The sequence below is a fragment of the Ursus maritimus genome, unplaced genomic scaffold, assembly GCF_017311325.1.
Source record: "Ursus maritimus isolate PB19 unplaced genomic scaffold, ASM1731132v1 scaffold_18, whole genome shotgun sequence".
In the NCBI taxonomy this organism is placed as follows: domain Eukaryota; kingdom Metazoa; phylum Chordata; class Mammalia; order Carnivora; family Ursidae; genus Ursus; species Ursus maritimus.
The window spans coordinates 46,239,992-46,253,556 of record NW_024424230.1 but is presented as its reverse complement, the minus strand read 5'-3'; the positions used below and the strand labels follow the sequence as shown (position 1 = coordinate 46,253,556).

Here is a 13,565-nt window from a genome sequence, read left to right as displayed (position 1 = left end):
ATACCCCATCTTCTTTATCCATTCACCTGTTGATAGACATCTGGGTTCTTTCCATAGTTTGGCTATTGTGGACATTGCTGCTATAAACACTGGGGTGCAGGTGCCCCTCCGGATCACTACATTTGTATTAAAGTCATGTTTAAAAGACGATTATGAAGTAAACAATTCACATCAGAAATTATAAGATAATTATCAGGAACACTTAAACAGAGTAGAGGACCCATGTTCATGAGCACGAGTGGACCCCAGTCCCCAATCTGACAGTTCCTTCATTCTAGTCTAGTCTCTTGCTTCTGTGAAGGAATAAACTGAACCATTGGGAATCAGGATACTTCATTATTTAACTAAATATAGGAACAATCACAGGCCTTATGGAATCAGGGGGTACTATTTCTTTAAATGAAGACCCAGTTCTCACTGAACCATCTACCATAACAATGGAGTATAAAGTAAGCCCTCTGCTTAATATCACATATAAAATCCCAAAAGTATCTTGATTTTATGAAGGTGAGGATGTTATACAGGTGAAGGTGAATGACCTGATGGTTCAGTAGGGCTGTTTACCTTGTCCATATAAACCTTGGCTTCATTTGCTTTTCATTTTATACATCATTTCAGGTGAGGCATGATGTCTAGAAGAATCATGAGAATTTATCTAGGTGAGGCAGGAGTGGATAGCCAATTCAGATTATAATTTTGCCTGAAAAATGTGAGGTCTTTGAGATTTCTTTTAAATCTATTCAACAAGTTGTCTTAATAGATTCGTAACAACTAATGTAATGTGTGATGTGAACTGGACCCTGGATCAGAATCGGAGGGTGAGGAAGGTAATAAAGGACATTATTGAGAAAACTGGAAAAATATGAATTTGGTCTGGAGATGAGATAATAGTATTACATCAATATTAATTTCCTGATTTTGATTACTGAGTTGTAGTCACATAAGAAAGTACCCTTGCTCTTAGAAAATACACATGAAAGGGGTGCCTGGGGGTGCAGTTGGTTGGGCAACTGACTCCTGGTTTTGGCTCAGGTTGTGACCTCGGGGTCATGAGATCGAGCCCCGCATTGGGCTTTACGCTCAGCACAGAGTCTGCTTGAGATTCTCCCTCTCCCTCTTCCTCTGCCCCTCCCGCTTGTGCGCTTGCGTGCTCTCTCTCTCTCAAATAAATAAATCTTTTTTAAAGAAAGAAAATACACACTAAAGAATTTCGAAGTAAAGAAAAGAGGCATTTTACTCTCCAATCTGCATCTTACTCTCAGATAGTTCAGGGGGAAAAATATAAATATATTTATCTCAAGAGCAAATGGTGGGAGAGGTAAGGTAAAATAATAATTGAGGAACATGAGTAAAGGGTATGGAAGTTCTTTGTAGTATTTCTAACTGTTCTGTAAAGTAGTAAATAATTTAAAAATTAAAAATTTACCAAAAAAAATTTGAAGTTGATTCAGAAACTCATTCCCTCACTCTCATGATCTACAACAAAGCCCAATTAATAATTAATTTTAGTGTTATTTTAGTAACTAACCAGGAAAACACTTCTTGAGTTCTATATCATTATAAAAGCACTAAAATCTCAAGGTTAGAAGGGAACTAAGAGATCATGCAACTCAAATAAATATCTGTGTTTCCCAACATAACACCAGGAGAAATGAAATAATGTGAAAAGAATGCAGGGTATGAATCATGAATTGAGCGAGAAGAGGTTGGTTGTTCTACCTTGAACTGCTGTTGATTTCAGCCCAGCCCAGTTTCCATGACACATGAAGCAGAAGTCCACCAATTAATGTCTGCCACCTGCAAAGGATACAGACCAATGTGAATTTGAGAGTGCTATAGTCTCAAACACCATACAGCCCCGGCAGACTCATTGGCTGACACAAATATACACACCGAAGCCTTCCTATAATTCTTTCCTCCCAGTCTCTCCCAACTGGCATCCCAGTTCCTGATCCCTCCTTCTCAACCCGTACTATTCTCAAGTCCAGCTGTACTGTTCAGTGCTGACACTAATATTCTTCTCTTATTCTAAACTTTTCCCCAAACAATCTCACCCACAGTCCCTGCTTCTCCCGTTGCCCTGCACTGATGATTCCCAAAGCCCTGTGCTCACCTGGATACTGCCACCCTAATACCCACAAACTCTCAATGATAACTTGCCTAAACATTACCTTGAACTTCCCTTCCCCATCCTGATCTATTGCCCCTATCCCTAAACAACCAAACCAGAGCCCAGATGTCATTCTAGCCCTTCCTCCTCAGTCACCTCCCTCATCTGCTCACAAAATGCTATTGCACATAATCCCCATAACAGTTCTTAAGTGCCATGCCTTCTCCTCCTGATCCCTCTGCCTCTGCCTAATGCAGACTCCCATCATGGCGCACCTGAACCCAGCATCGGTCCCCTAACTGGTGTCCCTATCCCTAGGATGGTCCCGCAACATCCATTCTCTACCTTGCAGCTACCGGGCTTGTTCTAGAATGCAAACTTAATTTTGCCACTCGCTCATTTTAAAAGTGGTGGATTCTTCCCAGGTGGCCAGCAGCAACTCCCAACCTCTTCTCTGCCACAACACACCAGGGGCCACCAGCTCATGTGAGATGCACTTCTTTAGCATGCAGAGCTCAGGGGGAGCCCAGGCTGTAAATTATGCATCCCTGCCCCTCCCACTGCACAAAGCACAGCAAAGTTCAAAATGAGTGAGAGGGGACTAAAGGCATAACTTCCCCTTGTTTCACTCTAATTGCTTTATCTTAGGTGAGTCATTCATAGACTTCAAAACCTTATTTTATGACTTGAGACACCCCACCTCGGAAGTGATTACAACACGCTCGTGTGTTGTGACATAACAGTTGAGAACTGCTGGCCTACAGGATAAAGTCACTTGCGTGTGACACACAAGCCTTCCCAGACTTCCAGTCTCCCCTTTCCAGGACCAGCTCCCGTCCGCTTGCTATGGGCAGTGACATTCCAGCCATACTAAACAGTCCGCAGCCTCGGGAATGTGCCAGGTCATTTCATACTTCTAAGAGTTTCCATGTGCTGTCCTCTTGAACCCATCATATTCTGCCATCCCCTTGTGTCGGTGAACACCTGCTCATCCTATAAGATCCAGTTTTTATGCCTCCTTTGTGAAACCGCCACTGACCCAGCCAAGCAGGGCAGACAGATAGGGGTCATGCCCTCCAACAGCGTAATCTAGAGCAGTGGTACTCAACCATATGGTTTTTCCCCCAGGGGACATTCGGCAGTATCTAGAGACATTTTTGGTTGTCACAACTAGGCGTGGGGGAGGGATGGGCTGCTACTGGGATCTGGTGAGTCGTAGCCAGGGATGCTGCCAAACATCCTACAATATGCAGGACAGCCCCATAACCAAGGGGACCTAGCTCAAAATGTCAACAGTAATGTGACAGGTAACAGTGGCCCAGGAAGGGGCAATTTGGTTGAAGAAGGTGGACAGATTCTGAAGATGTTTAGGAGGTCCTGGTGGTTACCTAGATGTTGGGGATGAAGGAGACCAAGGAATCAACTCCCAGGTTTCTGGGAGTTATTCAGTCGGGCAACTGGATGGGAGGTACCATTCACTGCAAGTAAACTTAAGGGACCGGCTGCACGAGGGCAGGGATCTTTGCTTTCTCCACTGATGTCCCTCCCATGTCTAGAACAGTGCCTGGGACACAGGATGCACCCAATAAGCATTTGTAGAATGAGTTACTCCGCCCTACTGTGTACCTCATACACGCCAGGCATTGTCCTAAGCACTGGGGATACTCCAGTGACAAAAGAAATTTTTTTTAAAAAGTTCTTCCATTTGTAGACCTTACAATCTGTTGGAGGAGGGACCTTCACTCTGACCCATCCATGGATACAGAGGGGAAAAAGCAATCCAGGTGTAGAGATCCTCCTTTCCCGCCTAAGTTCCCTAAGTCTCTCTACCTGGAGAGAACTGCAATACAGTCAGGACCAGAGAATGATTCCTATTCACTAAAAGAGAAAACAATATCCCAGTTTTATTGGCTGAAATACAGTGATCCCCCCTTACTTGTGGGGTATGCATTCTAAGACCCCCAGGGGACACCTGAAACTGCAGATAGTACCGAAACCGAATATATGTTTTTTCCTACACCTATGATAAAGTTAATTTATAAATTAGGCACAGTAAAGATTAACAACAATAATAAAATAGAACAATTATAACAATATACTGTAATAAAAGTTATGCGAATGTGGTTTCTCTCTCAAAATCTCCGCATTCACCCTTCTCGCCATGCTGCGAGATGATAAATGCCTAGACGGTGAGGTGAAGTGAGATGGGTGATGTAGGCATTTCTGACATAGCCTTAGGCTACCATTACCTCCGACAAGTCAGAGGGGAATCACCTACTGCCAGACCGAACTGACCACGGGTGACAGAAACCGCAGAAAGCGAAACTGTGGATAAGGGGGGGAACTACTGTATATGTAATCATACACAATACTTTTTAAAGTTTTCCTATGAAATATTGGGGAGAAACTTGACAAAGTCATTCCGAAGTTCCCTTGAAATAATATATTGGTGATACTATAAAGTACAACAATCCAAAAGCATAAAAAAGTAAGTGTTCGAAAGTCTTCTTCCCTTGCCTCTCCACTCTCTGCGGTTTCCACCCTTTCCTATGGGTAACCATGTTTGGTAGTTTCTTCACCTTTTCTTAAATAAGGAAAACACACGTTTCTACACGATGCTATTGTGCTACCCTGTTAACAGACTTGCTTTTGTCCCCCATTAAATGCATTTGGAAAACCTTTTCTTTTCAATACCTGAGAGTGTCCTTATTAATTTTTGACATTTGAGTAGTATTCCATTAAGGATATAATATAATTTATGTAATGGGTTCTGTAGAGACGAAAATCAGGTTATTTAAAAATGCTTGCTGTCACAGAGCAGTAATGTTTCACATGCACGTTTTTGTACATATTTCACTTACAAAAGTGCAAGGAAACCTCTCAAATGAATTCCTGGAAGTGGAACTGCAGAATTGAAGGACTCAAACTGTTGCAATAGTGTTACATATTGCCAAAGTGTCACTCACAGATACTGTACCAATTTGCCACCCCAGACCCATCCATATATGAGAGCACCTGTTTTCTACATTTTCACCAACACTGTGTTATCAAATTTTGAAATTTTATTTTACAAATCCTATAGGCAAAATATGATTTTTCAATATCGTTTTTTTTTTAAGATTTTTTATTTATTTATTCGACAGAGATAGAGACAGCCAGCGAGAGAGGGAACACAAGCAGTGGGAGTGGGAGAGGAAGAAGCAGGCTCCTAGCGGAGGAGCCTGATGTGGGGCTCGATCCCACAACGCCGGGATCACGCCCTGAGCCGAAGGCAGACGCTTAACCGCTGTGCCACCCAGGTGCCCCTCAATATCGTTTTTAATTACATTTTTCTTATGAGCAAAGAATCATTTGTAAATAGAGATTTTTGGTTTTGATATTAAATTCTAGCTTTAGGGGCGCCTGGGTGGCTCAGTCAGTAAAGCATCTGCCTTTGGCTCGGGTCATGATCTCAGGGTCCTGGGCTTGAGCCCTGCATTGGGTTCCCTGCTCAGTGGGGAGTCTGCTTCCCCTTCTCCCTCTGCCTCTCTGCATCACTCGTGCTCTCTCTTTCTTGCTCACTCTCTCTCAAATGAATAAATAAAATCTTTAAAAAAATAAAATAAAATAAAACCTAGCTTTAGGGCACTAAGATTGTATAATTGTTACTTTGGGCAAATTACTGCTTGTTTTATTCATAGAGAATATTCCCTGGGCATTTGAGAAGAGGGTATAGTCTCTATTTTACAGATGCAGTGTTTGATATTTACCTATTAATTGTATTATTTAGCTTATATATATACAGAAACACATACACACACGGACACTAGCTTTTTTGTTTGTCCAATTGAACTGTCATGGAAAAATAGCGGCAAATTTATTTCCTATCACTTGTATGTTTCTATGTATTCCTGATATTCCTGCCCCATTGCTTGGCTGGTAGATATTCACCACTATTTTATTTTATTTTATTTTTTTAAAAGATTTTATTTATTTATTTGACACAGATAGAGACAGCCAGCGAGAGAGGGAACACAGCAGGGGGAGTGGGAGAGGAAGAAGCAGGCTCACATCAGAGAAGCCTGATGTGAGGCTCGATCCCAGAACACCGGGATCACGCCCTGAGCCGAAGGCAGACGCTCAACCGCTGTGCCACCCAGGCGCCCCTATTTTATTTTTGTTTTGAACGGCACACTCCAAAATGTCTTTTCATGACATTTACAACTTGTCTTTTCATTTTGAACTGCACGCTTTAGCATCATAGCACATCTTTCTTCACATGTTTAGTGCTTGTTGTCCTGAACCTTGGCTGGCAAAGATCATGACCCCTGCTTTTTTGTTTGCATTTGTATAATTTTTTTTTTTTTTAAAGAATGAGGGATGTCCTGCTTTAGGGCATATTTAAATGCTATAATAATTAAAACAATTTAGCACTAGCCCCTTTTCATAAAAATTGACAAATACTCAAAAATAGACTCTAGAAAATATGATATTTGATATATGATATTAACAACCCAAAGGCAAAAGGAAGGATTATACAATATAATATAAAATATAGGGCTAGTACATGGGGCGCCTGGCTGGCTCACTCAGTGGAGCATGCGACTCTTGATCTTGTGGTTGTAAATTCGAGCCCTGCATCAGGCTCCATGCTCAGCACGAGTCTGCTTCAGATTCTCTCTCCCTCACCCTCTGCCCCTCCCACTCATGCTCTCTTTCTCTCTCTCTCAAATAAATAAAGAAATAAACCTTTTTTTAAAAAGATAGGGCTAGTATAAGTGAAACTAGGGGAGAGATAATTTCCTCACATTACACCACACATTTAAATAAATGGACAACGATTAAAAATTTAATAAAGCTTTAATGAAATATAGGTAAATATCTACATGAGCTTGTGATGGAGAAGAATAAACATTAAAGCAATGGTACCAATCACAATCATCAATATTTGTCCACTATAAAAATAAAACAATTTTTTAAGGATTTTATTTATTTATATGGGAGAGAAACAGAGAGAGACAGCAAGCATAAGCAGGGGGAGGGGCAAAGGGAGAGGGAGAAGCAGGCTCCCTACTGAGCAGGGAACCTGATGCAGGGCTCAATCTCAGGACCCCGAGATCATGACCTGGGCCGAAGGTAGACACTCAACCGACGGAGCCATCCAGGCACCCTAAAACAATTTTTTTAAAAAAGCGTGAATGGAGGGCACCTAAGTGGCGCAGTCAGTTGAGCATCCAATTCTTGGTTTCAGCTCAGGCGATCTTGGGGTCGTGAGATCGAGCCCCGCGTCAGGCTATGCCCTCAGCACAGAGTTGGCTTGAGTTTCTCTCTCCTTCTCTTTCTCTTCCTCTCTCCCACGGTCATGCTTTCTCTCACTCTCTCTCAAATGAATAAATCTTAACTTAATTAATTAATTAATTAAAAAGCTTGAGTGGGGATGAGGTGAGGAAGGGAAAAGTGAGTGCCATACCACTCCGTGCGGCTTCTACATCTCCACTATTGCCCTAGCTCCACACCCCTTTTTCCTTCTACCTTTTTTCCAAGAATGGTATTCTTCAATCATAAGACCACATGCTAGATTTACCTGTAGTTCTCTCTGTTGCTTCCTTCTTACGTTTTAGCAATAAATTCTCTATGATGTCACTTAAAAATATATTTGAATAATCAAAACAAGTATGAACAACATGAAAAGGCAAAGGACAAACTGCCAAAAAAGAAATTTCTAATAAACATTATGGGCAAGTGGTTGGCACTCTTAAAATAAGAAGTCATTAAATTAAGAAAAACACTAACACCCCAGTAAAAATAAAAGGGGAAAGGCACAAAGCAATACGAGTGGGTAATACAAATAAGAAAACGGTCCAACTTCATGAAAAATGGTAAGACAAAACAATGTGATACCATTTGGGGCTCATGATATCATCAGAGAGAGGGGAAAAAAAAACGGTCTTGGTTTGAATACAATATTATAGAAACTTTCACAGACAATGTAAATTGGTAACACATTTCTGGGAAAGAATTTAATATTAAGGAGGAATATTAAAGAAGTTCATATTCTTTAACCCAAATTTCTTATATAGGAATCTATCCCAAAGAAATAGCTAGAAATCTGACAGATTTGAATATAAAAAATGTCTGATAACATTGTTTTTATGCCCCCAAAATGGGACAGTTTAAATGCCCCTAATAGAATGGCTAAATAAAGTATGTCTATTTCATTAAAAAATCTATATAGTCATTAAAAATATTTTATTTTTTTAAAGATATATTTCTTTATTTGAGAGAGAGAGAGCACACGCAAGCAGGGGGAGGGGGAGAGGGAGAGGAAGAGAAAGAATGTTAAGCAAACTCCCTGTTGAGTGAGGAGCCCAAAGTGGGGCTCGATCTCATGATCCTGAGATCGTGACCTGAACAGAAATCAAGAGTCGGACACTTAACCTACTGAGCCACCCAGGCACCCCTAAAAATATTTTAAAGAACAGCTAATGATGCTGGTTGGACATGTCCCACAAATGTGTATGAAGAACGTAAAAGATACTCACCCTTGGAATAATGTAGGGTAGGTAAATTTCAAGACAGACAGGACATACTGAAAAACAAATACCAGATTAACAGACATTTTCAAATTATCAAGAAAAAACTGACTGTATAATCAAAGAAATCCCTATTGAAGAAACAGAAATACACTCAAGTTTCAAAAAGGTTTTTATCCTTCCCCCAAAATGTCACACATTGGACAAAAATTAAAAAAAAAAAAAAAAAAAAGACCTTCCAAGTCATACTAAAAAGAGTGGGTCTGTTTTTGCCCAGGATTGTCAGAAGCCTGACCACCTCAGTCGGGGAATGGACCTGGGATCCTCAGCAAATTGGGACGCACAGCAGCTGGGTCTGATGCTGTGGACGCCCAACCACTCAGCCTCCTTCCAGACCCCAGAGGTGCCATGTTGCAACCACAGCAACTGGAGAATACAGGACATAGTCTCTTTTCTCAGGGTATCCACGTCCAATGTACCTAACAATCCAACCCCCTTCTTTGTTTCTCTTCAAACAAGAACTGCACCTTAGTCTTTATTTCCTTCATTTTTCTTCCTTTTGGGGGAATTTGGCTTTTGCAGTCTAAAGATTTTTTTTAACTAATTCTGCTTAGGCATCATAATTTTTTCTGTGCTTTACCATTTTAAGGATTTTGTAAAACCAGCCTGACTAAGGGCAACCTGTATTTCTAGTATGTCTTTTGCAACACTTCATGAATGAGGGGACTGTGTTTTGTCTTTCTGGGTGTCTTTTCCTATTTTTCCTACTATTGAACACTGAGAATTTTTGTAAAGTTTAAAAGCCGTTAAAGCCTGTAGGCAAGGACTCTACTTTTTCTTCACATGATCTAGAAAACAGAGTGGACTGGTATTGGGCAAATTGACATACTTATTTTTTCCCATGGATTAGCCTACACATAGGCCTCCTCGTATGGGCTCCTAAATGTCACAATTACAACTAACTGCTGTGCTCTGATCTATATTCACTGGAGATGGACCTTCTTCTTCTCTGAAATCGAATTATTCACATAATTCCATATGCCCTTCCCCACTCTTCCCTGATATTTTCATTCTAAAACAGAGATAGAGAAAGGATAAAGTGACTGTCTGGGCTATTTGCTACATTACCCTTAACAACCTTCAGGAAGATAGTAAATGTTTATTTAGTTTATTGTGTGCCACGCTTTGTCATAGATACTGGGGGGTAGACAGAAAAATGCTGAAGCTCTTACCACACCTGGCTAAAGAAGAGGGGAAAAAAGAAATCTCTGACAAATGGAATCTAAGTCCTAATATTTATTCTTTCAGCAATTCTTCATGTCACTCAACAGTGTTGCTCAGAGCAAAATGCTATTTGGTGGAACAGCGGTGAGAGCTTCCCAAGGAAAAAGATGGAGCTATTTGGGAGCCTCTGAAAGGAGAAGATACATGGACTTTGTCTCCAGGCTGAAGGCTTAATAGCTGCAAGGGGAAGAAGGACCAGTGGCTGCCTGGGCCCTAAGCCTCGTTACTGCCAGAACCTCCTACACGCTGGAACAACATGCCACTCAGACTAGGTCAACACTTGCTGCTCAAGCTCAAATCAACCATTCTTTTAACACCAGAAGTGATAAGACTAAAATAGACAAGATTTTTTTAGTGAATTTTTTTTTTTTTACAAACACAAAGGGAAATAGTTTGAGGAGGAAACTACACTGAGAAATAGGAAAATTAAAAAAAACTAGCATAGAGTTTTCTAAAAACTGGAAGAGAAGATCCTGTCCTGTAAACTGGAAACTACGCTGAGAAATAGGAAAATAAAAAAAAATAGCATAGAGTTTTCTAAAAACTGGAAGAGAAGATCCTGTCCTGTAAACTCAAAACAATCTTCACTAATTGAAAAGCAAATTCATTTGACAGAGGCTATATGCTGGGGAGGGGGGGAGGGCACTGCACAGCTCCTCTCTCATTTGGCCCTGACTTGGTCCAAGCCAACCTGCTATGGAGGCCAGAAAGAAGCATGACTGTTCTGGTTGAAACAAGGGCATAATCTAAGAGTTACAAAGTCCCTACCAGAGTCCCATTGTGAAGAACTACCTCTCCCTACCAGAGTCCCATTGTGAAGAACTACCTCTCCCACCCCTACCTGGGCCTCACATCTGCTTTCTGCTACTCTTTAACTCTACTTCTTCTTTCCCCTTTATACAACCTCCTCCCCCCTCCCCCCATCTCTCTGCCTTCTGCTGTTATCCCTCTGCTTTCCATCTACTCCGACACTTCCAAGAGCCCTGAACCAAAGCACTACAAACCATCGTGGAAAATGGAAAAGGATTTATTGTTTAAACTCTGAGGGTCCTTGGGAATCTACGATTCCTATTACTCAGATTAGATATTCCTAGAGACATGACAATTTGGTTTCTTTTTATCTAGCACTTTAAGGCATGATGCACATGGAAGGTACTATCTTTATTACATTGATTATAAAATGGTGAGGTACCCCAATAAATACAAAAATAATGCCACAGATGCAAATGTGCATCCAGAGGGGGTATAAATTTCTGTGAACTAAATGCTATCTGGCTGCTGGACTATTTTGCTTGGATACTGTGTTTGTTCCTTAACCAATGCCACTGCTCGTGGATTTTCATGAAAGACTTGTCACTCTTCCCCTTCTGATGATTATAGAGAGATAAAAGGAAGGTCATTCGGTTTTTAAGCGAAACATTACCAATATATTCATCAGGTTTAACTAGACAAATTAGAATAGTTAAAGGAAAAGGCCAGGAATTCGCAAATTCACATATTCCGGAAAAGGTGCTAAAATAAATCTTTTAGCTTAGCTACTTGTCCAATAAGGAAGAGACAAGTCTGTTAAAAGCTAATAATTATTGTGTCATACCATAAGCAAAAGATTGTCTTTCCTTCCTTCTGTTTCTTCTAGAGTAATTACCACTTACCTTATTTACCATGATGTTGGGCACTTGTCCAAACACCTAACATTTCGATTAATCCTCAGAACAACTCTTTGAAGAGGACTTGCTAATCCCATCTTAAAGTTAAAAAACCTTAGGTTGAGACAAATTAAAGCCCCAAAGACCAAGTTAAGTGGAGAAAGGATGCAAACCCATCACTGCCTCCCAGGAAGGTACTACTTATGGGTCTTCACCAGGACTACAAATCACCTGGACAGGGGTAAGGAGGGTTCTGGCGCGTCCTCTGAGTATACTGAAACAGCCACTCACTTTAAGAGAGAAGGTATAAGGAAATGCTATTTGTTAATAGTTTTTTTCCAGAGAGCAAGAGGGGTTTGGGGCCTTTGAGGGGGGGCAGGGGAGACCCCACAGTGGGAGAAGGTGGTCCTGGGCCTGGTATTACCACTTTGTCTTGGTTTCCAGCCCAATGTCCAGAACAGGAGGGGATGGCCCACTCTAGCTTACAGGGGTCTAACATTTTCCTGCCTGGTACCAAATCCAAGGCCAGTTTCCCCCTCCTAACAAGATAAAAACATGGTATCACTGCTTTTCTGCCTTTTCATTAAAAGGGCTTCATGACATTCCTTTACATAAAATTAACTTTATATTTTATTTTCAAAAATAATTCCACACAAAACTCTTGAATATACTGGAAGTGTCTGGGATGAAGACATATTTTTAAAAAGTCTTGGGAATCAGTGGTGTGAGGGAAAGATGGAGATGTAAATAGGTTGATCTCTTCTGTTTAAAAGCTTCCTGAACCTTGTGGGTTTCTGGGGCAGGGGTGTGTCTTAGGAAAGAAGTCAGGATTTGTCAGATTTCTTCTACTCTTCCTTCCCCGAGAGAACAAGAGCCAATTGCTTTCTTTCCCTTAAAAGTAGTATGCAAAACCCAAAATTAAGTTCCTGGGAATTTGCCAATTAAAATATTCGGTGTCCCAGGAGATGTAAAGGGATGCTTTACAGTGCGGGAAACAGGGCCAGTACAGTCCAACGAATCCTATTTCTAAATAAGGATTTCATACACAGTCCGCTTCCTCTCCACCAGCATCACGAGAAATCAGACAAACAGCTGGAGGCTGCATCTCTTCCACGTACGATTTGGGGACCCAGACCGCCCACGTGCAATCATTGCCACCCCCCGCCCATCCCCCTCACCTTGTTCGTGAGATAAGAAGCCAGGTAGCAGGTACAAAAGGTGAGGCCCGCCAGGCACCTCCTCACGCACATCGGTCACCCCGCGCCTCTTCCCGGAGACCCCGGGGGAGTTCCGCGACAGCCTCCGGGAGCTGGACCGCCCCCTCTGCTGCCAGAACAGCCACGTGGCTCCAAGCTCGGCCAATCGGCGCGGGGACAGCCCCCTCGGCGCCTGCCTCTTAAAGGGCCGGGGCCCGCGCTCGCCCTGCAGCTGCACTCTGGGCGAGGCGGCCTCTGGTTGCCGCAGGAGGTCGGGGTGGCGGACGGCGGGGGTAAGTTCGCCCGGCAGGGGCTGCGACTGCCAGTGGAGAAAGGACGGACAGTAATCGTTGTAAAAAAGTAAAAAATGGTAGACGAGGAAAAATTGTAGTTTACAAAACATTTCACAACACCCAATTACCGTTTAAAGAAAAATGTTCATCGCTGTCTCTAAACGATGGTACCAAAATGTTGTTGATGCTTTACTGAATTTTCCCCATATTCTACATTGAGTCTGTATTACTTTTGCAGACGACACCAAAAAGTTAATGAAAACTATTATTTTAAAAGAAGGAACACTGAAGAGCTAGAATGAGTATAGTTGTTTTTTTTTTAAAGAGAAGATATTCCAGTGTGCTGAAATTTACATAAAATAAATCCTCCCCAAAGTAGAGTTTTTAAGCACTGCCCCTATTCCTAGTATATAGGGTGGAAATTTTACCTAGTTAGGCTTCTGGCAAATAGGCGTTAACACACCTGAAACATGCTGATGGACTTTGTCAGGAGCTAGAGGTGCAAGTGTCCACCACGTGCAGAA

At 41.7% G+C, this 13,565-nt stretch overlaps 1 protein-coding gene across 13 annotated transcripts in view; it reads right to left on the bottom strand.

The window, feature by feature from the left end:
* TMEM241 (transmembrane protein 241) overlaps window positions 1-12,878 on the bottom strand; it is a 107,298-nt gene extending 94,420 nt beyond the window's left edge. For 12 of the 13 annotated variants that reach the window (XR_005835417.1, XR_005835418.1, XR_005835419.1 and 9 more), the window contains exons 1-3: window positions 12,731-12,878; window positions 8,632-8,678; window positions 1,720-1,797 (exon numbers count right to left, since the gene is read on the bottom strand). Coding sequence is in view for 10 of the 13 variants with exons in the window: in XM_040632650.1 (XP_040488584.1) it covers window positions 1,720-1,797; window positions 8,632-8,678; window positions 12,731-12,802 (197 nt within the window). In the remaining 3 variants the exon portion in view is untranslated. The remainder of the gene's footprint in view (window positions 1-1,719; window positions 1,798-8,631; window positions 8,679-12,730) is intronic. The other variant, XM_040632657.1, reaches the window with a different exon arrangement.
* Between the last annotated feature and the right edge of the window lie 687 nt (window positions 12,879-13,565).